This window comes from Amblyraja radiata, chromosome 5 (assembly GCF_010909765.2).
Source record: "Amblyraja radiata isolate CabotCenter1 chromosome 5, sAmbRad1.1.pri, whole genome shotgun sequence".
NCBI lineage: Eukaryota > Metazoa > Chordata > Chondrichthyes > Rajiformes > Rajidae > Amblyraja > Amblyraja radiata.
Genome location: NC_045960.1, coordinates 62,760,142 through 62,788,109, shown reverse-complemented (window position 1 = coordinate 62,788,109; position 27,968 = coordinate 62,760,142). Strand labels below are relative to the sequence as shown.

General features: G+C 44.8%; 1 protein-coding gene across 1 annotated transcript; it reads left to right on the top strand.

Moving 5' to 3' along the window:
- Positions 1-328: 328 nt before the first annotated feature.
- On the top strand, positions 329-27,135 carry c5h8orf74 (chromosome 5 C8orf74 homolog). The gene is made up of 4 exons (XM_033021376.1): positions 329-384; positions 10,718-10,910; positions 16,018-16,421; positions 26,862-27,135. The coding sequence occupies exons 1-4, from the start codon at positions 337-339 to the stop codon at positions 27,057-27,059; spliced, it is 843 nt and encodes a 280-aa protein (XP_032877267.1). The 5' UTR covers positions 329-336; the 3' UTR covers positions 27,060-27,135.
- Positions 27,136-27,968: the final 833 nt, after the last annotated feature.

The window sequence follows — 27,968 nt, the reverse complement described above, 5'->3', positions numbered from 1 at the left end:
TCCATGTTCTGCAGGAATGCTGTCTGACCTGCTGAGTTACTCCAGCGCTTTGTGTCGTTTTTTGCTTTTTGAAAAAAAGCATCTGCAGTTCCTTGTTGTTACAAAGTTAATAAATTTGCAGCTTAGACTTTGACAATTCTGAACACTTTTGGAAAAAAATCGAACCGTTTTGTATCAAATCAAAATGATCCACCACCTTTCACAAGATGTGGAAAAGCATTGTAAAAATATATAGATTGAGACAGATGTGAGTGATTGATGGAACGTGGGTCCAGATGTTGCCCTCTCACGCGAAGAGTGCCCCGGAAGTGACTCGGACGCCGTCACCTGGCAACCATGAGCTCGCTGACGGCGGAGGACGTGTGGCGGCTGCTGAGGCTGCAGGTGACACCGGGCTGCGTGGCGGGCCTGTCACCCGGGGTAACGGGGCCGGGGGGAGGGGGTGGCGTGGCGGGCCTGTCACCCGGGGTAACGGGGCTGGCGGGAGGGGGCTGTCACCCGGGGTAACGGGGCCGGTAGTGGCGGGGCCTGTCACCCGGGGTAACGGGGCCGGCGGGAGGGGGCTGTCACCCGGGGTAACGGGGCCGGTAGTGGGGGGGCCTGTCACCCGGGGCAACGGGGCGGGGCGGGGCCTGTCACCCGGGGTAACGGGGCCGGGGGGGGAGGGGTGGCGGGGCGGGGCCTGTCACCCGGGGCAACGGGGCGGGGCGGGGCCTGTCACCCGGGGTAACGGGGCCGGGGGGGAGGGGTGGCGGGGCGGGGCGTGTCACCCGGGGTGACGGTGGCGGGGCCTGTCACCCGGGGTAACGGGGCCGGCGGGGCCTGTGGCCCGGGGTGGGTGGAGGTTAACGGGGCTGGGGGTAGCTGTGCCGGGGAGCGGCGTTGACCCGCACAGGAGCGAAATGACAGCTTGTTCCCTCACTGGGCAATCCTGAGGGGTAGCGGCAAACTTAAAGACAGAAGGAAAGCAGTGTATAGGATGGAGCGAGGGCGAGCGGATGGGGAACTGGACATAAATCATTCATCACCGAAACAGGCCCTTCGGCCCAACTAGTCCAAACTATAGATAGACACAAAATGCTGGAGTAACTCAGCGCGACCGGCAGCATCTCTGGAGAAAAGGAATGGGTGACGGTACGGGTCGAGACCCTTCTTCAGGCAAGCCGGCGTTTGGCCCATATCCCCCCCATACAGTAAACCCGACTACCGTCATTCTCTATTCTTGAATTTAGTAGCTTGTGAGATGCTAATGGGGGATCTACACCTCTAATCCTGTAAAGATACATAGAAAATAGTGGCAGGAGTAGGCCATTCGGCCCTTCGAGCCAGCACCGCCATTCAATGGCTGATCATCCCCAATCAGTACCCCGTTCCTGCCTTCTCCACACAACCCATGATTCCGCTAGCCCTAAGAGCTCTATCTACCTCTATTTTGAAAACATCTAGTGAATCGGCCTCCACTGCCTTCTGAGGTAGAGAATTCCACAAATTTACACTTCTCGGGGTGAAAAAGGTTTTCCTCATCTCAGTCCTAAATGGCCTACCCCTTATTCTTAAACTGTGACCCCTGGTTCTGGACTCTCCCAACATCGGGAACATGTTTCCTGCATCTGGCGTGTCCAATCCCTTAATAATTTTACGTTTCTATAAGATCCTCTCTCATCTGTCTAAATTCCAGTGAATACAAGCCCAGGCATTCCATTCTTTCATTATCTTGCTGTTCCGCCATCCTGGAAATTAACCTCGTGAACATATGTTGCACTCCCTCAATAGCAAGAATGTCCTTCCTCAAATTAGGACACCAAAACTGCACACAATACTCCAGGTGTGGTCTCACCAGGGCCATATACAAGTGAAGAATTTCCTCAAGAAGCTCTTATCCTCAAATCCTCTCGTTATGAAGGCCAACACGCCATTAGCTTTCTTCACTGTCTGCTGTACCTGCATGCTTACTTTCAGCATGAAAGTATAGACTCGTGACTCAGATAGACTTGTGACTATCGAATAGAATTGTGACTCTGATAGACTCGTACAGACTATATGAAATATCATACAGGTCTGTTTTGAGGTCACAGACTGGGACACACTGGAGTCTCCATGGAGAGGACATTGATGGACACGGACTGTTACCAGCTACATAAAGTTCTGTGGATAACTTTGTCCCTGAGGAGACTGCGCACTGTTTCACCAACAACAAGCCCTGGGCCACCAGTGACATAAAGGCCCTTCTCAACCAGAGGAAGAAGGCCTTCAGGAATGGTGACAGGGAGGAGGTGAAACAGGTGCAGAAATACCAGAAGGTGAGACTGAGATAGGGTAAGGACGACTACAGGAGGAAGCTGGAGCGGAAACCTCAGCAGAACAGCATGAGGATGTGTGGAGTGGTATGAAGAGCATTACAGGCTACAAGAAGACCAGTGGCCTGGGAAGGGAAAGCAATCAGGACTGGGTCAATGAGCTAAACCTGTTATTTAATAGATAATAATTAATAATGGATGGGATTTATATAGCGCCTTTCTAGAATACTCAAGGCGCTTTACATCGCATTATTCATACATTCCTCAGTCACACTCGGTGGTGGTGAGCTACTTCTGTAGCCACAGCTGCCCTGGGGCAGACTGACAGAAGCGTGGCTGCTAATCTGCGCCTACGGCCCCTCCGACCACCACCAATCACTCACACACATTCACACACAGGCACACAGGCAAAGGTGGGTGAAGTGTCTTGCCCAAGGACACGACGACAGTATGCACTCCAAGCGGGATTCGAACCGGCTAACCTTCCGGTCGCCAGCCGAACACTTAGCCCATTGTGCCATCTGATGGAGAGGCCTCTGCCCACCCTCCCCCCTGCTCCCCGACAGACTCTTCCCCTCAAACCCCCTGGTCCACTTCCTCTGCCCTTTCTTTGTCGTGCCTGACCATCAAGTCTGAGCAGGTGAGGAAAGAGCTGAGCAGACTCCACCCAGGCAAAGCCACGGGTCCCAATGGTGTCAGCCCTAGGGTACTCAAGGCGTGTGCCAGCCAGTTGTGCAGAGTACTCCAGCACATCTTCAACCTGAACCTGAGTCTGGAGTGGGTTCCTGTGATGTGGAAGACATCCTGCCTGGTTCCTGTACCAAAGAGGATGCTCCCCAGCTCCTCCAATGACCACAGACCGGTGGCGCTGACTTCACACATCATGAAGTCCCTGGAGAGGTTGGTGCTCACTCTGCTGTGACCCCTGGTTAAACCCTACCTGGACCCTCTTCAGTTTGCTTACCAAACAAAGACAGGGGTTGAGGATGCCATCATCCTATGCTCACCTGGATAAGCTGGAAAGCATTGTGAAAGTCATGTTTTTTTACTTCTCCTGTGGTTTTAACACCATCCAGCCTGCACTGCTAGGGAGCAAACTGACGAAGATGCGGGTGGATGTTCCTTTGGTGCCTTGGATCACCAACAATACCAGGGACTTTAGGAGGGGAGGAACACCCCTATCCCCTGTCTCCATTGATGGTGTGGATGTTCAGTTTACCAGAGAGTACAAATACCTTGGAGTGTACCGGGACAGTAAACTGGACTGGCCTAGGAAAGCTGAGGCCCTGTACAAGAAGGGACAGAGCCGGCTGTACTTTTTGAGAAGGTTCGGCTCCTTCAATGTCTGCAGTAAGATGTTGCAGATGTTCTACCAATCGGTGGTAGCCAGTGCCTTCTTCTTCGCTGCGTGCTGGGGCAGCAGGGCGAACAAACTCATCAGGAAGGCTAGCTCCATCCTGGTGGCAGAGTTGTATTCATGGCATGTGGTCTTCGAGGGGAAGATGCTCCTCAAACAGCGGAGCATCCTGGACAATACAGCTCACTCCCTCCATGACCCACTGGTCAACCTGAGGAGTATGTAGTTCCACCAAGATGCAGGACAGAACGCCGCAGGAGATCCTTCTTCCCTGTGACTCAAACTGTACAACTCGTCCCCCTTCTGTTGTAGGGTAGATGGACACTGACTCCCCTCATCCCCCCCCCCCCCCCCACCTCCCTCCTTCCCAATCTTTGCACATCCCCAATCTTTTCCACACGTAACTTAAATTGAATGTTTCATGTATTTTGCGTTTTTATGAATGTTGGAATTTAAATTTCCCTCCTGGGACACATAAAGGTCTAGAAACATAGAAAAATAGGTGTAGGAGAAGGCCATTTTAGACTTCGAACCAGCTGATCATCTAAATTGGTATCCCGTTCCTGCTTTCTCCCCATATCACTTGATTCCTTTAGCCCTAAGAGCTAAATCTAGCTCTCTCTTGAAAACATCCATTGAATTGGCCTCCACTGCCTTCTGTGGCAGAGAATTCCACAGATTCACAACTCTCTGTGTAAAGAAGTTTTTCCTTATCTCAGTCCTAAATGGCCAACCACTTATTCTTAAACTGTGACCCCTGGTTCTGGACTCCCCCAACATCGGGAACATTTTTCCTGCATATAGCCTATCCAATCCTTTAAGAATTTTATGTTGCTATAAGATTCCCTCTCATCCTAAACTCCAATGAATACAAGCCCAGTCGACCCATTCTTTCATCATATGTCAATCCCGCCATCCCGGGAATTAACCTGGTGAGCCTACGCTGCACTCCCTCAATAGCAATAATGTCGTTCCTCAAATTAGGAGACCAAAATTGCACGCTATACTCCAGGTGCGGTTTCACCAGGGCCCTGTACAATTACAGTAACTGCAACCATACGCTTCCACGTTGTTGACTCTACCCCTCCACTGTTTAGTTTAAACCCGCCCGTGTTGCACTCGCAAACCTGCCTGCCAGAATGTCAGTCCCCCTCCAATTAAGGTGCAACCCGTCCCGTTTGTACAAATCAGCCCTGCCCCAGAAGAGATCCCAGTGATCTAGATATCTAAAACCCTGCCCCCTACATCAATTCACCCACACATTCAGATCCGCTATCTCCCTGTTCCTACCTTCACTAACACGAGGTACTGGAAGCAACCCAGAGATAACCACCCTAGAAGTCCTGCTTTTCAGCCTCCTACCTAATTCTCTATACTCACATTGCAGAACCTCCTTCCTCTTCTTACCCACGTCATTTGTGCCTACATGCACAACTACTTCCGGCTGTTCGCCTTCCCTCTCGAGAATGTTTTTAAGTCGGTCTGAGACATTTTGGACCCTGGCACCAGGGAGGCAACACACCTTCCTCGAGTCTTGCCTGTCGCCACAGAATTTCTTGTCCGCACCTCTGATAATGGAGTCACCCACCACTATGGCTCTGCAAGTCTGATTCGAGTCACAGACTTGTCCACCGGTCGGACTTGAAGCATCGTCTGCCCCGACAGCTCCCAAGAGGGTGTACCTGTTTTCATGAGGCACTTCCACTGAGGTCTCCTGCACTAGTTTCATCCCCTTCCTTTCCGTCTCTAACCGACGCACCTCTTGTACTCTTGGAGTGACGACCTGACAGTAGGTCCTGTCCAGGAAACTTTTGTCTTCCCGGGTGGACCGCAGGTCATCCAGCTGCTGCTCTAGTTATCTTACTCAGTCCTTGAGGAGCTGCATCTGGACACAGTTCCCACAGGTGTAGTGATCAGTTCTATCATATCGTATCATAACACTCCTCTGCCCAATGACAAAAAATATTTTTTTACAGCGCCTTTCACAAGCTTGGGGCATCCCTGCGTCGATTACGATCAATAAAATACCACTTAAAGCATTAAGATGTAGCAAAACTGCAGCCAGTTCAGACAGAACAAGAGCCTATAAACAGTTTAGTTTATTGTCACGTGTACCAAGGTTTCAGTGACTTCATCCTCAGTAACAATCAGTACGGGAGCACCTCAAGGCCGCATGCTCAGCCCTCTGCTCTACTCGCTCTATACTCATGAGTGTGAAGCCGGACATGGTGCGAACTCCATCATCAAGTTCGCCGACGACACCACTGTTGTTGGACGAATTACAGATGGTGATGAGTCAGAGTATAGAGGTGAGATTGACGGATTGACCAAATGGTGCCAGCATAAGAACCTGGCTCTCAACATCAGTAAAACCAAGGAACTGATTGAGGACTTCGGAAGCGGAAGGTTGAGGACCCACAATCCTGTTTATATCAATGGGACGATGATGGAGAGAGTCAAAAACTTCAAATTCCTGGGCGTGCATATTTCCGAAGATCGTTCCTGGACCCAGCACACCGATGCAATTATAAAGAAAGCACATCAGTGCCTCTCCTAAGAAGATTACAGAGACTCGGTATGACAAAGAGGATTTTCTTGAACTTCTACAGGTGCACATTAGAGAGCATACTGATTGGTTGCATCATGGCCTGGTTCGGCAACTTGAACGTTCAGGAGCGGAAAAGACTGCAAAAAGTTGTGACCACTGCCCAGTCCATCACCGGCACTGACCTCCCCACCATCGAAAGGATTTATCGAAGTTGCTGCCTCAAAAAGGCAGCCAACATCATCAGAGACCCATACCATCCTGGCCACACACTCATTTCACCATTGCTCTCGGGAAGAAGGTACAGGAGCCTGAAAACTAACGTCCAGGTTCAAGAACAGCTCCTTCCCTTCAACCATCAGGCTATTAAACACGACAACAAATAAGCTCTGAACTATTATTATTATTGCACTATAATTGTTTGTTTATTGGGTATGTGTGTTTGTGTATATATACACACTGAACTTTTTTTCTCCCGTTATGTACTATGTTTACATATTCTGTTGTGCTGCAGCAAGTAAGAATTTCATTGTTCTATCTGGGACATATGACAATAAAACACTCTTGATGAGCTTTTGTTGCATGCTATCCAGTCAGCAGATTACAATCGAGTCATTTGGAGTGTATAGCTAAATGATAAGGTAATAATGTTTAGTGCAAGGTCAAGCCAGCAAAGTCCGAGTAAGGATAGTCCGAGGGTCACCAATGAGGTAGATAGTAGTTCAGCACTGCTCTCTGGTGGTGGTAGGATTATTCAGTTGTCTTATAACAGCTGGGAAGAAACTGTCCCTGAATTTGGAGCTGTGCATTTTCATACTTCTATACCTTTTGCCTGATGGAAGAGGGGAGAAGTGGGAGTGGGCAGGGTGCTACTCGTCCTTGATTATGCTGCTGGCTTTGCCAAGGCAGCGTGAGGTATAAATGGAGTCAATAGAAGGGAAGTTGGTTTGTGTGAGTGTTGCACAGTTAACACCTGATTATAGGTCAGCAGCACCTGACCTCCAACACGTTTCTGATTTTCACACTCCTCACTGATAAAATCAGGAATGCTCTGACTACAGCTAGCTGGTTAGCTCTGTGGAACCACTAGATGCTGAGCAGCCAATTAAAACCTGCATGTAACAAAGCTCCACACACTCCTTTCACCCCAGCCATCGGGAAGAAGGTACAGGAGCCTGAAAACACGTCAAGCTTCAGGAATGAGCGAACAAAAATGTTATTATCACATGCGACGTCACAGTGAAATTCTTTGTTTTGCAAGGTCTGCAAAGAGTTACCACATAGAGGGCATCGACAAAGTTACAAAGTATATCATTTTGGTCTCCTTAGTTCTCGTTGATCCTCCCACGCCGGGTCCTCCTTTGTTCACCCTCTCGGCGGTTCCCCCATGCCGGGTCCTCCTTTGTTCTCGGCGGCTGGTCCAACCTCTGGTACCCACCGCCAACCCATCCTTGACCGCCAGCACCCGTGGCCTCGGCTGCCTTTGCCCGCCTTTGACCTTGTTCTCGACCACCGGCCTGACCTCGACCACTGGCCTGACCTTGACCGCCGGCCTGACCTACCCTATAGCTATCAGGCTATTAAACAGTACAGTCTCCAATAAGCTGTGAAGTACATAGACTTGGGGACATTGGTTTTGTCTTTTTGGCCTATAATTGTTCATTTGTTTTTTATACAGTGGCTTGCAAAAGTTTTCATACCCCTTGAACTTTTCCACATTTTGTCACGTTACAACCACAAACGTAAATGTATTTTATTGGGATTTTATGTGATAGACCAACAAAAAGTGGCGCATAATTGTGAAGTGGAAGGAAAATGATACATGGTACAAATAAAAAACTGAAAAGTGTGGCGTGCAAAAGTATTCAGCCCCCTTTACTCTGATACCCCTAAATAAAATCCAGTGCAACCAATTGCCTTCAGAAGTCACCTAATTAGTAAATAGAGTCCACTTGTGTGTAATCTAATCTCAGTATAAATACAGCTGTTCTGTGAAGGCCTCAGAGGTTTGTTAGAGAACATTAGTGAACAAAGAGCATCATGAAGACCAAGGAACACACCAGACAGGTCAGGGATAAAGTTGTGGAGAAGTTTAAAGCAGGGTTAGGTTATAAAAAAAGATCCCAGGCTTTGAACATCTCACGGAGCACTGTTCAATCCATCATCCGAAAATGGAAATAGTATGGCACAACTGCAAACCTACCAAGACATGGCCGTCCACCTAAACTGACAGGCCGGGCAAGGAGAGCATTGATCAGAGAAGCAGCCAAGAGGCCCATGGTAACTCTGGAGGAGCTGCAGAGATCCACAGCTCAGGTGGGAGAATCTGTTCACAGGACAACTATTAGTCGTGCACTCCACAAATCGAGCCTTTATGGAAGAGTGGCAAGAAGAAAGCCATTGTTGAAAAAAGCCATAAGAAGTCCCGTTTGCAGTTTGCCACAAGCCATGTGGGGGACACAGCAAACATGTGGAGGAAGGTGCTCTGGTCAGATGAGACCAAAATTTAAGTTTTTGGCCTAAATGCAAAACGCTATGTGTGGCGTAAAACTAACACTGCACATCACCCTGAACACACCATCCCCACTGTGAAACATGATGGTGGAAGCATCATGCTATGGGATGCTTTTCTTCAGCAGGGACAGGGAAGCTGGTCAGAGTTGATGGGAAGATGGATGGAGCCAAATACTGGGCAATCTTGGAAGAAAACCTGTTAGAGTCTGCAAAAGACTTAAGACTGGGGCGGAGGTTCACCTTCCAGCAGGACAACGACTCTAAACATACAGCCAGAGCTACAATGGAATAATGGATGGGATTTATATAGCGCCTTTCTAATACTCAAGGCGCTTAAATGGTTTAGATCAAAGCATATTCATGTGTTAGAATGGCCCAGTCAAAGTCCAGACCTAAATCCAATTGAGAATCTCTGGCAAGACTTGAAAATTGCTGTTCACAGACGCTCTCCATCCAATCTGACTGAGTTTAAGCTATTTCGCAAAGAAGAATGGGCAAAAATTTCAGTCTCTAGATGTGCAAAGCTGGTAGAGACATACCCCAAAAGACTTGCAGCTGTAATTGCAGCAAAAGGTGGTTCTACAAAGTATTGACTCAGGGGGGCTGAATACTTTTGCACGCCACACTTTTCAGTTTTTTATTTGTAAAAAAATTTGAATGTATCATTTCCCTTCCACTTCACAATTATGCACCACTTTGTGTTGGTCTATCACATAAAATCCCAATAAAATACATTTACGTTTGTGGTTGTAACGTGACAAAATGTGGAAAAGATCAAGGGGTATGAAAACTTTTGCAAGCCACTGTATGTGTGTGTGTGTGTATATATACACACACACTGAATATTTTCTGTTTGTTATATGCAAGTGAGACTGACTATAATTTTCAGGGCTCCACAGCATCACCCTGTCCTCTCATTATCCACCCACCACCACAACCCAGTGTTTGGAATCAAGAACTAGAGGACATAGGTTTAAGGTGAAGGGGGAAAATATTTAATAGGAACCTGGGGGATAACTTTTTTATACAAAGTGCGGTGGCTGTATGGAATGAACTGCCAGAGGAGATAATTGAGGCAATGTTTAAGAAGCATATAGACAGATACATGGATAGTATATGTTTAGAGGGCTATGGGCCAAACGCAGAGCAGGTGGGACTAGTATAGATGGGGCATGTTAAGTGGCGTGGGCAAGTTGGGCCGAATGGCGTGTTTCCACGCTCTTTGACTAATACATCCTTTCGGTATCCAACTATGACACAACTTCCCTGTACTTGTTGTGACCACACTAGTGTCTGGTTATTGGGTACTTCTAGCTATTGCACCTCAGTCCCACATCTTACTGGGATCATTGCTACTTTTAGAGATTCTGCCATGACACCTGGTTAGTTCAGTGTTTGGAGTGACTCTGGAAATTTTACTTGGTTTATGTCGACATCCCCAAGAGATATTGCAAATCATATTCCCCATTCTAACAGTAAATTAGACTAGATTTACAAGTCTGGAAGGGAATTGTTGACTGCCTTGTTACAGTTTGCTCTAGAGCCATGCAGCACAGAAACAGGACCTTTGGCCCACCAAATCCATGTAGACCATCAAGCAACCTCTTCATTCATTATTTTTTTTTAAATATTTCCCTCGCATTCTCTTACATTCCCCTCCTCCATGCCATGACTGTATCACCTATGTACACAACGAGAGCAATTGGCAGTGGCCAATTAACCTACCAACCCATACAAGTCCAGGACATGGTAAGAAATTCGAGCACTCCGATGAAACCCATGCAATCACAGGGATAACACAGCCTCCATACAGGAACACTTGAGGGCAGGATCAAAGCTGCATTTGCTGGAGCTGCCAGGCAGCAGCTCTACTGCATGTGCCATTGTGCCTTCCCCTGTGGAAAACTGACAAATGTGCTCATGGTTATTGAGTTGTGCATTTTGCTTGCAAATGGATTTCTGTTCATTAGATTTATTTCAAAATATTTTTTTGTTTGGTTTAAGAAAGAAGATGGTCGTCAGCTTTTAACAAAATTGCTAAATTGGGATGATTTTGATGAAGAGAGAGATTTAAAGCCGGGCATTCTTCTTGACTATCTGTATAATACTATTATATTTACTGCCGAAAAAGGATTTCCCTGGCCCAGTGTGGCAGTGGCAGCAGGCTTCTCGCATGAATTACTTTGTGAAACTAAAGGTAATAATATGTACTTTATTGTCATTATTTTAAAAACTGAATTAGTTCAAAGATGTCGCTATTTTGATATTTGTTGCTGATTAATGAATTATGATACAAAGAAAAACTGTCTCTGTGTTTAATGCTCCGTTATGTCTTTAGGTAATTCCATAAGAGCGAATCTGTTTCGCAAATTTTTTGGTAGTGATTTATGAATTCCATGAGGGTTAATTGTAATATATAATAAAGTTTAAAACAGAAGAACAGTAAATACATTTACTAATAAATTTATTAATGCAGCCTGGTTGCTGCTGTGAAAACAGGTTGGTGGTTGTTCTGCTAATTAATGGTGCCAGATTTAAAACAAACTGGACAATGGGAGTTGCTGGATCATAGAATGCAAACAAATCAACGTGTACTGCAATTGTTGATTGCAGATAGAAATGGATTTGCCCAGCTAATGGAATAATAGAGTAAAGTATGGTATGTCATACATTGTCACAGTTCACAAACATCACCTGTCATGTTAATATTAAGGGATAGAGCTCACAGACAATTATTTACAGTATCATTTTTGAACATTTCCATAAATTATTTAAGGTGCAGGGTTTTTTTTGTCTCCTTGCATACCTTTCCTTGCATCCCTTTATTTTTTATCTTCTCCCTCTCATAATTTTCTTTTTCTCAATATTAACGATGGGACGATGGTGGAGAGTCAAAAACTTCAAATTCCTAGGCATGCATATTTCCGAAGATCTTTCCTGGACCCTGCACACTGATGCAATTATAAATAAAGCACATCAACGCCTCTACTTCCTGAGAAGATTACGGAGATTCGGTATGTCAGAGAAGATTCTCTTGAACTTCTACAGATGTACAGTAGAGAGCATATTGATTGGTTGCATCATGGCCTGGTTCAGCAACTTGAATGTCCAGGAACGGAAAAAACTGCAAAAAGATGTGAGCATTGCCCAGTCCATCACCGGCTCTGACCTCCCCACCATCGAAGGGATTTATCAGAGTCGCAGCCTCAAAAAGGCAGCCAGAATCATCAGAGATCCACACCATCCTGGCCAAACACTAATTTCACCCATGCCATCTGGAAGAAGGTACAGGAGCCTGAAAAGTGTAACGTCCAGGTACAGGAACAGCTTCCCTACAGCCATCAGGCTATTAAACACTACAACCTCAAATAAGCCCTGAACTTTAAGACATTATTTTTATTATTGAACTACTATTGTTTTTTTGAGTATGTGTGTGTATGTATGTGTGTGTATATATATATATACACTAGACCAAGGGAGACCCGTTGGGTCCCGTCCCCTCAACGTGCGGTTGCAGGGGGATGGGGCTGCGGCGTCACACTCCCACACACACAAGGGGGGAGGGAGAGGGGGTAATGGGAGGCGGAGAGGAAAGGGGGAGGGGAGTGCGGGAGGAGGATGGATGGGTTTGAGGGGTGGAGCGGGGGGAGAGAGAGGAGGGGGGAGAGAGGGGGACAGGGGTGAATGGAGGGAGAGAGGGGGGCAAAGGGAGGTGGAGGGGAAGGGGGGAGTGGGAGGGGGGCAGGAGGAGGGGCAGTGGGGGGAGGGGGATTGGGGGCAAAGGAGGGGGGGGAAGAGAGAGGAGGAAGGGGGGAGAGGAGGAGGAAGAGGGGAGAGGATGAGGAAGAGGGGAGAGAGGAGGGGTGAGGGCGATGTGGGGGAGAAGGGAGGGAGTGAGGAGGGAGGTAAGAGGGGTGAGTGGGGGGGGGGGGGGGGGGGGAGGAGGGGAGGGGGGTGGGGCGCTGCGGACGGCCGTCCGAGTGCGAGTATTGACACAATCACTATGTTAACAGTTTGCAGGCAGGCGAACATCGAGTTGATGTATCGCCAACTTTATCAACGGAGCGCCCGACCTCTTGCAGCAACCAACATTTACGGAGGGTCTCCGGGGTCCCCTTGGACACCGCGTGTTCCCTCTCCGGGGATGCGGAGGCGTGGTTGACCCCGGTGCGACCGTCGGCTGCCCGCTGCCTGGACCCGCGGGTGGCCGTCTTGGCCGGGCCCAGGAGCAGACGGATGGGGAGATCCCTCCTCGCCCTCCCCCCTCTGTACCGGAGGGGGTGGGGGGGAGAGTGGAGGGGAGAAGGGAAGGGGTGAGGTTAGGGGGAGAGGTGGTGGGGGAGGAGAGCGGGGAGGGGGGAGCGAATGGTGGAGAGGGGTAGGGGGAAGAGTGGGGAGCAAAGATCATAGAGGAGTGGGGAGCAAAGATCCTCTATGATCTTTGGTGGGGAGGCGTAGGTAGAGGGAGGGGGATAGGCAGGGGGAGAGGAAGTGGGTGGAGATAGGGGGAGTGGGGGATAGAGAAGGGGGAGGAAGGGAGAGGGGGTGAAAGGCAGGGGGGAGGATGGGGGAGAGGGACAGGGCGGACTTGAACTCTGCGAGCGGGCGGCTGCGAAAGGGCAGCGAGCCTCACGATTTCCCGTGTCCCTGCGATCAATGGAGGAATTGCAGGTTTCCCAGAGGGAGTAATGGCCGCCAGGGCCACCTTCTCATCGTGTGCCCCGCGCGACGATAACGGGTGACGCCATGTTCTACGATCGGGCGGGGGAGACGGAGAGGATTCAGAAGCAAGCCGGTGGCCTCTGGCTGTGAGCCAGCGGCTGTGAGCGACGCCTCGAGCGAGCGGCTGTGACCTCCAGATCTGCAGAACGCTCGATCTTTCTGCACGTTTTGAAGAACGAGGATGGTGCACTAATGTGCCTCGTGGGAAACTGCGCATGCGCATTGACAGCAGCTGCATTAATCGGGGGGGAAGGCACGAGGAAAGGCATTGTGAGGTCAGCAGCTGGGCAACTGTTATATTTATTTAAAATGTCAGTTTGATGATAGATTTTAGGGGAGAGAGAGATGGGGGAGAGAGTAGGAGGAGGAGGAGCCATCTCGAGGAGGAGGAGCCATCTTGGTTTTAAATTCGTTTTTTTTATAGTGATAGTGAGTCCTGTATTTTTGTTTGTAGGGGATATGGTCTTTTAATGTGGGGGGGTAGGTGTAACTTTATTTCTAGGTCCCTACCTGGTCGGTGTGGCAGCCTTTTCTCCGGGCTGCCCGTCGACCCGTCCTCGTGGCCTACCTGCGGGCTTGGAGCGCCGTTTCCTGGCGGGGACCGCCCAGCACCTCGGCGGCGGCACAGCGTTGGAGCGCTGGAGCGGAGCGGGCGATGCCTTGCCTGGGTCGCCGCGCTGGAGCGACGCGCTGGAGCTCTGGCGAGCTGGACCGCCGAGAGCAACATCTCCGGGCTGCGGGTCTGCGGAGCGGAGAGGCGGCAGTGCGGCGATGCGGCGCCGACTTTGTCATCGGGAGCCTGGGAGCTCCAAACCGGCGCGGCCTTGTCGGCTTCGGCAGCCGCGGGCTCCAACCAGGAAGCGGCCGTTCCAGGTGGCCCAGCCGCCGAAAGGACTCTCCCGACGCCGGGGCAAGACCACCCGGTGAGAACGGCCAGGGACATCAGGGCCTCCGTAGAGGCAATTGCGGTGGCCTCAATAGGCCTGACTTTGGGGTGAACATGGGGTGGGGACTGGACATTGTGCCTTCCTCCACAGTGCTACCCACTGTGGGGGGATGATTTTTTTTTGTCTAATTGTAGTCCTGTAGGTCTGTGTCCAAGATGGCTGCCGTGAAGAGAGAGTGGACGCTGGCGCGCTTTGGCTGCCGCTGCTCTCTCTTCACACTGTGTTTTTGATTTTCTGTTTGTTGGATTGAATTCTGTTTTTAATTTGTGTCTCTGTGATGTCTTTTTTACCTGTTCTATTCCGATTATATGTTTTTATTCCGATTACTAAGGTGTCCTTGAGATGTCTGAAAGGCGCCCATTAAATAAAATTTATTATTATTATTATTATTAGAGTGAGAAGGGGAGAGACAGAGAGAGCGAAATGCAACCGTGCGTCACGCGTTCAGAATGTTCTGGAAATGAAGCGTGCGCATCTCATGCACGAAAGCTGTCGGCAGCTCTATGGAATTCAGGGGAGGATCCTGCCGCGTCACACACACACACTAACCACCCACCCACCCCACGCACACACACAGCGGGTCCGATCTAAACTGTCAATGAAGACAGCAAATGTATTTTTTTTTAATTGTCTTTGTAATTAAAAGTTAATGTTAAGAATTAGTGATGTTAATTGAGAAATAATTCAATTCAATTCAATGAAAAACAATGGAATCAACAATAATTGGTGGAGTTAAATGAGAAACAATAAAATTCAATGCAATGAAAAAAGAAATAAACAATGCTTTAATCCACAGCCTGGCGGGCAGGGCCAGCAGGCAGGCTGGGGGGGCGGGGCCAGGTGACAGGTGGGCCAGGAGCAAAGGCATTGTGATGTCAGCAGCTGGGCAACCGTTATATTTTTTGAAAATGTCAGTTTGGTGATAAATTTTTGTAAATATCTTGGGAAATAATTGACCAAATTTATAGAGGATTGGATTTTTGAGGAGATACGTTTCACAGGCAAAATGACACACACGCGCGCACACACACACACACAGTTTTAATAAATACTAAACCAAGTTCCCCTCCACGCGCGTTTGCGGGGAGGCATGCGGCGTCACACTCACTAACCATCCCTACACTAACCACGCCCACATTAACTGTCCCGCCTTATTTCAGTTACTATGCCTGAAAGATTGAACATTATCTCCCAATTTAGTTTAATCTGTAACGACATGTCGCAACGGATTGGAGATGCTGACTGAGTACCATCTTCTAAAATGCAATTAGCCATGGCAATAAATACTGGTATTACCAACAATGCCCGTATCACTTAATCAAATATAAATATGTGATATGCATTTCTGAAATGGGACTTTGAAATAAGAATATCAGAAATTTAAAAGTTGATTGCATTGTCTCCGGTTTCCTAAGATGTGCAGGTTTGTACATTAATTGGCGTACTGTAAAGTGTTCCTAGTGTGTATGATAGAACTAGTATACAGGTGAATGCTTGTTGGTGTGGGCTGAAGGGCTTGTTTCCATGCTTTATCTCTAAAACTGAAAACTTAAGCTAAAATTATTATTCATATACAATTGCGATTAAATTAAAAAAATCTTATTATAAATTATTTTGTTTTGATTTCACTTTCAGGAAAAACTATTCAGGAAGCTATTGGAAAATTGTGGGATAAATGTGAAAAATACCAAAATAAACTGAATTCTAATTACCTACAACATTTATCCAATTATTTACTTGTAACCTTCTTCAAACATTATCATCTCTACCAGTTTGTACTGTGTGAAGTCAGAGAGGTTGATCAAACCATACATGAGCTTGAGGTCCATGTACCCCAAGAAGTTCCACCTCTGAAGAATGGAATAGATGTTGAGCTTTGGAACTACCAGCAACAGCTGGCTAAACTCAGTGAAGCTGAAGCTCAATTACAGAATGATATGTCAGTCTTTCGTGAAGCCAGACTGCTGAAAAATGAACAAGAAATGAACAAGTTTTATATGGACCTCAGATTTCAAAATAAAGAAATTATTGAAAAAACTGTAAGTGAGGCCTTTCCTCTTAAACAATTTTAACATGTTTAAAAATATATTGTAATTACATTTTTGGTGCAGATTTTTCTTCAGGCACTTAATTAGTAAGGCTGGAATTAGGCTACCTTGATATAACATATGTGGCATATAACAAGAATAGTCAATATTTTCAGACAGTATACCCTTTATAGATGTGTTTTATTTCCATTGTGCCATCCAGTCTTCATTTTTAATCTGAAATGATTTGTTTCTAGAGTTATATTTAAAGACAATTAAGACTGTATTGATATTATTAGCATTGCAGTGGTTATAGTGTGAATCCAGGTTTCATTACTGCCTTTGCTATCAGAGTGCACCTTCATTGTTTACACATCCAATAGACTAAGATCTGGCAAGTAAATTAGCACTTACTAATATACAATTCAAATTTTTCAATTGAGTACTACATCTGTACTTTAATATTAAACAAAGAAGAAAACAAAATGGGAAAATGTGGCGAGTAGTAGAATCCCGTTGGAGGTGGCAGATATTTTGGAGGATTATGTGTTGGCTGATGGGGTGGAAGATCAGGACTATGGGATGGCTGGCTGATGGGGTGGAAGATCAGGACTGTGTGTTGCGACTAGGGGGAGGGGGAGCAAAGGCAGAGCTACAGGGTACCGAGGAGATACGAGTGAGGGCCTCATCTATGATGGGAGAGAGGAACCCTTGTTCCCTAAAGAATGAGGACATCTCGGATGTTCTAGTATGGAACACCTTATCTTGGGCGCAGATGCGGCATAGACAGAGGAATTGGGAGTAGGGGATAGTCTTTGCAGTAAGCAGGGTGGGAAGAAGGGTAGTCTTGATAGTTGTGGGAGTCAGTAGGTTTGTAATAGACATCAGTCAATAGTCTTGTGATGGAGATTGTGAGATCAAGAAAGGGGAGGGAGGTGTCGGAGATGCTCCAAGTAAATTTGGGTGCGTAATGAAAATTGATGGTGAAGTTGATGAAGTCCATGAGTTCTGCATGGGTGCATGAGGTAGCACCGATGCAAATTACTTTCTGAAGTAATTCACATTGATAGGTTGGTGCAAGCCCGTATTTTTCATAGCTTAACAATAAATGTAATTTTAACGTTGAATTCTTTTCAGATCCAAGTCTATTTCAGATTAATAACTCCACAAAATGGTCATTAAGATTGTAATACCCTAATTAACATATGCTCTTCAGGAAGTATGTTGGTGCTGCGACCTACTTAAAGGATTGCTGCATTGTTCATTGCATATATATCTTCTGCCACCACACGGTGCATCCCAGGAGAAGGAAGAAGATTGTGAATACGAAGCAAAATGCCCATTTCATCTTACACACTTTCAAAGTGTAATAGGAGTGATCTGCTGTGATGCCCCAGAAGCCAAGTTAGGAATGGTAGATAATAGAGGTACCAGCATGTTGGTGAACATGGTTGCACAATAGTTCTGCTGCATATGTTCTGCCGACTAAGCTACAGAAAACTGACAGTTGTACATAATAATATGGGATGATGGCCTGGAGGTATTCTCTTTTCCATTATCTCATTCAGTCATAAAATCTACACACTATGTCAAGAAACACAGAATAATCCAGCTCCAAATAAGGGCTTTGCTCACAGCTTAGAGTCTATCCATTCAGAGGTAGAATGGCAGTTACTTCCATCAGCATTTCTGCAAATCCTACCATTGTTCAGCATCTGAAAAGTGCTAACTCAGCTTCATTTACAAGCAGGCAATTTCCATTGCATTGCCAGCACAGTCCATCAAAGATCCAGGTATCGCAATGGAAGTTCAAGCTTCTTTGGATACAATTGTTTCCAGGACATCACAGCAGTTCATCAATGTGTTTTCCATCAGATATGCTAAGCTATTGTTAAAATGACAATGAATCCAAGGAATATAAAATTACTGTCTTCTTTCAGGCTGACCACATCATATCTCCCTTCTCTTCAATGGTTTAATTATTTATTTATTATCATGTGTACCAGGGGGCAGTGAAATACTTTTTTTGTATACAAATCAGCAAGATTATCCCCTTATATAAGCACAACCGCCGGTTAGTATAGAGGCACCATTTTGGTGTCATAATTACAGTCCCAGCTGCAGCTGGATCACAAAGGCCCGTTGCAGCCGTTGCCTCCATTACACTCGTCCTGCAAACCGTTGTCCCTCCCTTCTGACATGCTCATGCTGCTGCCAGTCAGTCGGCGAACACAAACTATTGCAGACCCTGAAATATTGACTATCTTTCTTTCCTCAGATGCTGTCTGACCAGACTTTTTCCAGCATTTTGCATTTTATTTTAGATTTTCAGCATCTGTTTTTTTGATTTGCAGGCAAAATGGTTGCTGCTCATGGCACTGCGATGCAGTTTGAAGTCAGACCTTCTTAGTCCAGATTGCTCAGTTATCCTCCTAGGCCTTCTGTTGAATCATAGCACAGGACAGTACAAGAACATGCCCCTTGGGCCCATAATGTCTGTGCCAAACATGATGCCAAGACTTGCACCTAATCCATAACCCTCCATTCCCTGCATATCCATATCCTCTCAAATACCCTCTCACCTTAAATCTATGTCCTCTAGTATTTGATTTTTCAATCTTGGGGAAAAAGGTTCTGACTGTCAACCCTATCTACACCTCTCATAAATGCATAGACTTCTATCAGATCTCCTGCTATCTCCGGAATTCTAGAAGAAACAAGCCTCCACATCCTACCTTTATTGGGGTGACCAAAACTGCATGCAATAATACAAATGCGGCCTAACCAAAGTCATAAAACTGCAGCATAACGTATTAACTCTTATCCTCAATGTCCCAACCTATGAAAGCAATCATACCATATACCTTCTTTACCACTTTATCAACATGTGCTGCCACTTTCAGGGATATTAGGCTTGGACCTCAAACTCCCTCTGTACATCAATATTGTTAAGGTTAAGCCGTTAATTATATATTTTCCACGTACATTAGATGTCCAAAAGTGCAACATCTCACACTTACTCGAATTAAAGTCCATCTGCCATGTCTCCGCCCATTTCTGCAGCTGATCTGTATCCCGCTGTATACTTTGACAGCCGTCCTCATAGTCCATGCACCCAGTTATCGTGGTTTCATTTGCAAACTAGCGAACCGGACTAGGTTTACATACTAGTCATTTATAGACATCACAAACAGCAGAGGTTCCAGCACAGATCCTTGCGGAACTCCACTGGTCACATAACTTCAGCCTGAATATTGTCCTTCCACCACAATCCTGTTATCTATCGGTAAATAAGTTCTGAATCCCCCATGACTGAGCCACTATTAATTCCGTGCATTTTATTCTTTTGGAGCGGCCTACCATGGGGGATTTTAGCAAATGCCTTACTAACATCCATGTAGACAATATCCACCGCCCTACCCTCATCGATCACCTTTCTCACCTCCTCAAAAAACTTGATCAAGATTTGACCTGCCATGTACAAAGCCATGCTGACTGTCTCTTATTAACCAATTCTCTTCGAAATGGGAATAAATCCTATCCTGAAGAATTCTCTCCAATGGCTTCCTTGCTACTGACCTATAATACCTTAGATTCTCTCAACTTCCATTCTAAAATAAAGGAACAAAATTAGCTACTCTCAACTCCTCGGGACCTCGCCTGTGCTGGAGAAGACGCAAAGATCTTTGTCAGGGCTCCTGCAATTTCTCTTGCCTCTCAATAATCTGGAATAAATCCCATCAGGTCCTGGGGATTTATCTACCTCAATGATCCCAGTGTCTTCCATGTCCTTCTCCCTGGTGAAAACAGATGCAAAGCACTTGTTTAGTGCCGTGCCTACATCCCCAAACTCCACGCATAAATTCACTCCTAGAACCAAGAACAGACCTACCTTGCTTTTATTATTATAGATATAAAAAGCTTTGGGATTTTCTTTAATTCAACTCGTAAAGCTATTTTGTGGTCCCTTTTGGCCCTTCTAATTGTCTGCTTGAGTTCTTTTCTCCTTTCTTTACATTCCTCAATGACCCTCTCTGATTCTATCCTTTTAAACCTTGCTTCATTTTTCTTTTTGACCAAATTTTTAACCTCTTTGATCATCCAAGGTTTCCTTACTTAGCCAACCTTATCCCTCCTCCTCACTGGAACATGCCAGTTTTGAACATTGATCAATTGGTCTTTAAACAACTCCCACATGTCAATGTCGACTTACCCAATAATAATTGTTCCCTGTGTACCCTCCTGAGCTCCTTGCCTAATAATGTTGCAGTTTGTATTACTCCGATTTAATACCCTCCCGCAAGGTCCAGAGTTCTTTCAATTCAAAACAATCTTAAAACTTATGAAGTTGTGATCACTATCTCTAAAATGCTCTACCACTGAAACACTAGTCACCTGACCAGGCTAATTTCCCAACACAAGGTCCATAATGTTCCCTTCTCAGTATGGACTGCACATACTGTTTCAAGAAGCCCTTTTCGATACACCCCACAAATTCTGCCCTGCCTAAGCCTTTGGCACTGAGCAAATCTCAGTCATTATTGGGGAAGTTAAAGTCACTCTTTAAGCCAACCCTATTACCTGTTGAGTTGGCATCTTTCAGTAATGTGTCTACATATCTGTTCTTCCATCTCCCTCTTGCTATTAGAGAGCCTATATTTCAATTCCTTTAGAGTGCTTGTACCAATAACTAGAGAGCAATCCTGAGCTACTATCTATGACATTGCAAACCCTATGACTATCTTTAATTGGGCCTAACTGGTTTTTATATTGCACTAAATGTTATTTCCTTTATCATATACCTGTACACTGTGGACGGCTAGATTGCAATCATGTATAGTCTTTCTCCTGATTTGTTAGCACACTACAAACAGCTTTTCACTGCACCATCTGTACGTGTGACAATAAACTAAACGTTCTTATTTCTAAGCTCTATCTATATCGCCTCAGTTGATGAACCCTCCTGTATGTTCTCTCTGAATGCCGCCATGACAATCTCCCTGATTAGTAGCACAACTCCCCCACCCCTTTTCCTCCCTCTCAATCATGTATAAAACATCAAAACCCCGGAAGATTGGGCTGCCATTTTTCACTCTCGCAACCACATACCGTAACGGCCTCAACATCATAGCAATATCATCCAAAGAATCCTAATTGAAGGTTAACAGTGTTCCATCACTCATGCTGCAACCCTTTGGAAAACACATTGGAGAAGCATACAGAAGATTGGCACCAAAGAAATACAGACAGGTTATTTGTTTAATTTCATATATACATTATAATAGTACAAATTTATAAAACTTAATTTAAGTGTGGATTTCATACAAGATTATTTTGTTTTGGTAACAGGATAATTCTAATGGCAGAGATGGAGGAAAAGTGATGAGTGGGTGAGGAAAAGTGATGAGTGGGTGAATAAATTGGTATTGCTTATGTGATCAGCTGTAGCTTGAACAAGAAAGTAGTGGCCATATTGTAGATTTACTTAATGTTCTTCCACTCCTATGCTGCTGCTTCTCATGTTCTTGCGTCTTAGCTTCTCACATGGTAGGTGGTAAGGGCTACTTCCTCGAAGTGATGAAGTTTTACAGCAAGTATCACAGTATCACAAACTTGATATACGCAGCTAAGTACCATAGGGTTCCTCCCGGATACTGTTGCTGCCTGCTGAGTGTCTTCTCCCCTTCTTCCTTCTGTAACCTCTAGCAGCTTGTTCTGCTCTTTGTGACTTCCTTTCATTTTTACAGTTATGGTCAATCTTTAGGAGCTTAGCTAACTAAACTCATTTCTTTCAGCACAAATTCTTAAATCTTTAGCAGTACCATTTACTGTACAAGATTCAAACCATAGTATAGTATGGGAATACTGCAATCCGACCAGTAGTCAAACAAAAATCAAGCCACCAATTTGCAACTTCTTCATGATTCTCTTACATATTGTTGATGGAATCAGTTGCATTCTATTTGAAGAGTGTTATGCCCCTGTCCCACTTAGGAAACCTGAACGAAAACCTCTGGAGACTTATCGCCCCACCCAAGGTTTCCGTGCGGTCCCCGGAGGTTTTTGTCAGTCTCCCTACCTGCTTCCACTACCTGCAACCTCCGGCAACCACCTGCAACCTCCGGGAACTGCACGGAAACCTTGGGTGGGGCGCAAAGTCTCCAGAGGTTTCCGTTCAGGTTTCCTAAGTGGGACAGTGGCATTGGGCAATGTGATGTTGGATAAGACTGGAGTATGGCATCATTATTTGGTATTTGAGTATAGGAGCAGGGAGGTTCTACTGCAGTTGTACAGGGTCTTGGTGAGACCACACCTGGAGTATTGCGTACAGTTTTGGTCTCCAAATCTGAGGAAAGACATTCTTGCCATAGAGGGAGTACAGAGAAGGTTCACCAGATTGATTCCTGGGATGTCAGGACTTTCATATGAAGAAAGACTGGATAGACTCGGCTTGTACTCGCTAGAATTTAGGAGATTGAGGGGGGATCTTATAGAAACTTACAAAATTCTTAAGGGGTTGGACAGGCGAGATGCAGGGAGATTGTTCCCGATGTTGGGGAAGTCCAGGACAAGGGGTCACAGTTTAAGGATAAAGGGGAAATCCTTTGGGACCGAGATGAGAAAAGCATTTTTCACACAGAGAGTGGTGAATCTCTGGAACTCTCTGCCACAGAAGATAGTTGAGGCCAGTTCATTGGCTATATTTAAGAGGGAGTTAGATGTGGCCCTTGCGGTTAAAGGGATCAGGGGGTATGGAGAGAAGGCAGGTACAGGATACGGAGTTGGATGATCAGCCATGATCATATTGAATGGCGGTGCAGGCTCGAACGGCCGAATGGCCTACTCCTGCACCTATTTTCTATGTATTACCATGCAGCTTTACATTTTGCTGGAAATTGTTCTGAGAACCCATTTGGAACTTTATGACTGTGTAAGGTGAATAGAAAGAAATATAATTCCTCAGCCCTACATGGCCCGGGGGGGGGGAGGGGTGGCGGGTTAGAATGTTTTGGTCTTTAACTTTGAACATTGTACGGCTCAACATAAAAATATTTCATTTTACTGTCTTATGAATTATTTAATGCAATGTTTAATTTTTAATTTTGTTTTTTTTGTCGTATTTAGCAAATGTAACAGCAGAGGGCAGGATTTTCTAGCCTGCGTACCTCCTTGCAGAAATATTTAATGAATAAAATAACACATTGTGATTTCATATTACAATCTTCCTTTCCTCACCAAGATTGTGCCTTCTTGAGGAGATCAGAAACAAGCCTCTACTGTTTTTTTTGACAAGTGACTCAATATTTAAGCTTTGAAAAATGGAAATCATCTTGGTGAAAGCAGAGCTCTGTAGCCCACAAATTCATTTGTTTGCCACATGAGTATCAATTGTTGCAACTATAGAGTGCATAATGACATTTTGGATCTAATGCTCATAACATTAGATTGGATTAAGGCTTGGATAGAGTAGATGTGGAGAGGATGTTTCAACTAGTGGAAGAGTCTAGGACTAGAGGTCATAGCCTGAATTAAAGGAAGTTATTTTAGGAAGGAGATGAGGAGGAATTTCTTTAGTCAGAGGGTGGTGAATCTGTGGAATTCTTTGCCATAGATGGCTGTGGAGGCCAAGTCAGTTTATATTTTTAAGGCAGAGATAGATAGATTCTTGATTAGTATGGGTGTCAGAGGTTATGGGGAGAAGGCAGGAGAATGGGGTTAGGAGAGATAGATCAGCCATGATTTAATGGCGTAGTAGACAATGGGCTGAATGTCCTAATTCTGCCCCTATCACTTATGATTATGATGAACATGCATAGACAAAATATGCCAGACGTGCAGCTGTGAGGTCATCTGTTATGCACTGCATGTTTCATATCACTCTATCGTATTGGACCCCATATATAAGTTCATAAGTTCATGTTCATTAGTGATAGGAAATAAGAATGGTTAATTTGTTCAACTATGTTAAAGATTGTGAATCACTCTTCTTATTCACACAATACCTGGGTGATATTTCCCAGCAAATCTGAAACAAACTTGGACAGATCTCTCCTCTGGCACCATTTTAATACAAGCACGAATGTATAGACCAATGCAAAACTCCCATTATTTGAACACAATGATAATGTTAATGAAACATCAAAAGAAAGTTCACTGAAACACATTTTTACTTTTTTTAAATCACTTCTCACTCAAGGTGGACAATCCTATTCAAATGAATGAGGATGCACTACTTACTCAGGTTACAGTTTAAGTAAAGTCTAAGCTGAGTCTATTGATGGAACAGGAGGTCAGATGTGATGTAATTTAATCCAAAACCAAATATGAAAATATATCTGTTATTGTTTGGTATTGTATGACTCTGATGTTTGAAGAGGAAGTTTGATTCCCACACAAAATATCCTTTGCATCCTTCATGAACTTACCATTTTGCAAGTAATTAGCAAACAATGATAAGTATAATTATATTTTTTCTCTTATCCTTCTCCACACACATTATGAAAACTAATCCTTTAAAAAGGAACAATATACCTGTCGGCACTCCTTAGTTTCCAGTGAAGTTTCATCTACAACTTCTGAGTGTTTTTGAAATGACTTTTATAAAACATACCAATTGTAATCCAGTATTTGTCAATGAGTAAGCTGAAGAAGGATCTCGACCCAAAACGTCACCTCATTCCTTCTCTCCAGAGATGCTACCTGTCCCGCTGAGTTAAGGGCCTGTCCCACTTGGCCGTCATTTGCGCGTCACGCAGATGGCACGCAAAGATTTTGTACATCACAGCCGCGCATCACTTCCTATGTCATCACACACCATGCGCGCGTAATGCGCACCATGTGCACATCACGTGCGTGTCATGACACGCGCGTCGTGACGCGTAAATGATGTCGCGTAAATTACGTGCAAATGACGACCAAGTGGGACAGGCCCTTAACTCCGACTTTTTGTGTCCTCAAGCTAATTAACCTGGTTGACATAAATTACTTTTTACTTTTAGCTACGTGGAAACCAGATTTTCTCTCTATAAGATGTACAATTCTCTTTTAATATTGTGTTTCGTACACTGGACACTTGTGTTTATTTAGAGTCATAGAACTGTACAGATGGAAATAGGCTCTTTGGTCCAACTTGTCTATGCCCACCAAGTTTAGTTTAGTTTAGAGATACTAACCAAGCTAATCCCACTTGCCTGCACCTGGCCCTTGTATCTCCAAACCATTTTTACATGTCCAATTGTCTTTAAAATGTTGTAAATGTACCCACTTTGACCATTTCCTATGGTAACTTGTTCCCTTTTCTTTTTTCTTTCTATCCTTTGTGGTAAAGCTTGCGGTTTTATTCCCAATGTTAAAACCAGGTTTGGTCAGCTGCTGTAGGAAAGATTTCATTGTCCTGGGAAGAGTGCAAAGATGATTTACAAGAATGTTGTCAGGACTCAATGGCCTGAGTTATAGGAGGAGGTTTGGCAAACTAGGACTTTATTCATTGGCATGTAGGAGATTGAGGGGTGATCTTTTAGAGGTATATAAAAACATGACGGATGCAGATAGAGTGAATATACACAGGATATTCCCAGGGTTCGATAATCAAGAACCAAAGGCCATAGATTTAAAGTGAGAAAGAGAAAGGTCTAATAGGAACTGAGGAGTAATTTTTTGAGGCAGAAGGTGATATGTCTATTGAACAAGCTGCCAGGGCAAGTAGTTGAGGCCAATCCAATAACAACATTTAAAAGACATTTGGCAGGTATGTAGATAGGAAAGGTTTAGAGGACTATGGCTCAAATGTGGGCAAATTAATTAATTAATCAATGTTTTGTTTATAGGGACTATAACACTGTTGTGTTATAACATAAATATTAATGAACATTTGCATGTAAATATGCGAGATTGTAGCCAATCAGTAGCTAATTTCCGTCTCTAGTCCCAGGCAAAGGTAGGTGAAGTGTCTTGCCCAAGAACACAACGACAGTACACACTCCAAGCAGGAATCGAACCAGTCACCTTCAGGTTGCCAGCCGAACACTTAGCACATTGCGCCATCTGTCGTCCACAAATAGGACTGGCTTAGAAGGGCATTTTGGTAGGCATGGACAAGTTGGGCCAGTGCCTCTTTCTGCGATCAAGGGGCCAGTAGCCTACTTCTGCTTTTAGTTTTGATGTCCTTAAAACAGGTTGCCAGCCGAACACTTAGCACATTGCGCCATCTATCGTCCACAAATAGGACTGGCTTAGAAGGGCATTTTGGTAGGCATGGACAAGTTGGGCCAGTGCCTCTTTCTGCGATCAAGGGGCCAGTAGCCTACTTCTGCTTTTAGTTTTGATGTCCTTAACATTGCAAAATAGACGTAACCAAAAAAATCACCACTTGTCCTCTGTACTAACGTTACATTTATTTGATGACTTCATATCTGCTTGTTATTTTACAACAGCAATCTGTTTCATTCTCAGGATTTAGAAGAAATTGTTAAAGCTGCTTACGAGATTCAGATGGCAGCAACTTCTGAAATACTGCAAAAACAGATTGAAACTGCATTTCAGATTCTAGATTTAAAACTTCAGAAGATAACTACACCCTTCCTATCATCCAAACTTCAGCAATCTTCATCAAAGAAATCTAAAGTTAGACCACCAAGTAGAAAGAAATAGACAGTTTTAAGTATTTCATTTATTAATTTGATTTATTTAACAAGAAATTAAAGTAGTCTTTATAAATGTAAAAAAAGTCTGACTTTTTTGTTTGATTGTAAGTCAATCAAATCTAGATGCTTCACACTTTATTGGGTACTTACTACCTTCCACATTTGGGAATCTTATTGATACATAATGCATGATGTAGATGCTTCACCTTCACTGTTATTCCTCTTAATCAAATTATAAATTTATAAAATAATTATTTTAAAGTAATTTGTTCATTTTTGGCATCAGTGGCACATAAGTGACTTGCCTTGAAATGTATTTTATTGCCAGAGTCATGCTCCTTTCAATCCATTTGTGCAGCATTGTGATGATTTACCTTCACCCAGATTTGAGCACTCTTGCCCAGGAATTCAATTACACAACTACACCCTCCCACTCTCCGCCTGAGTGATATACAATTGAAAATGGATATTAAACCCTCGCCCAGGTCTGAAGCACAATAATGATCATTCTGTATTACCCCCTTCAGTTGGGAAATTTGATTAGATATTTTCTTTAATAAATACTCCTTTGGGGAATCGCAAAGGAATCAGGATCATGTTGGGCACTCCTATGAATGCAGTACAAATCTAGGAGGCTTGCAATGCATAATCCTGCACCAATTCCCATGCTTACTTCCACAATTTCAAGTGCATTGCTCATCTCTCTCCAGATTAGAATTCCATCTGATACCATGATCCATTAAGCATAGTGCCTATCTCCACCCATATGCCAAACTGAATCCCAACTGTTCCTGATTCACAAGCAATATGACTCCCAACTCTGAGTGCCAATCAGGTCATTTCTCCTGATACCCCTGCCAGGTGCCTACCCCTGTCATCCCAACCACTGACCAAAAACAAGCTAAACAGAATGCCA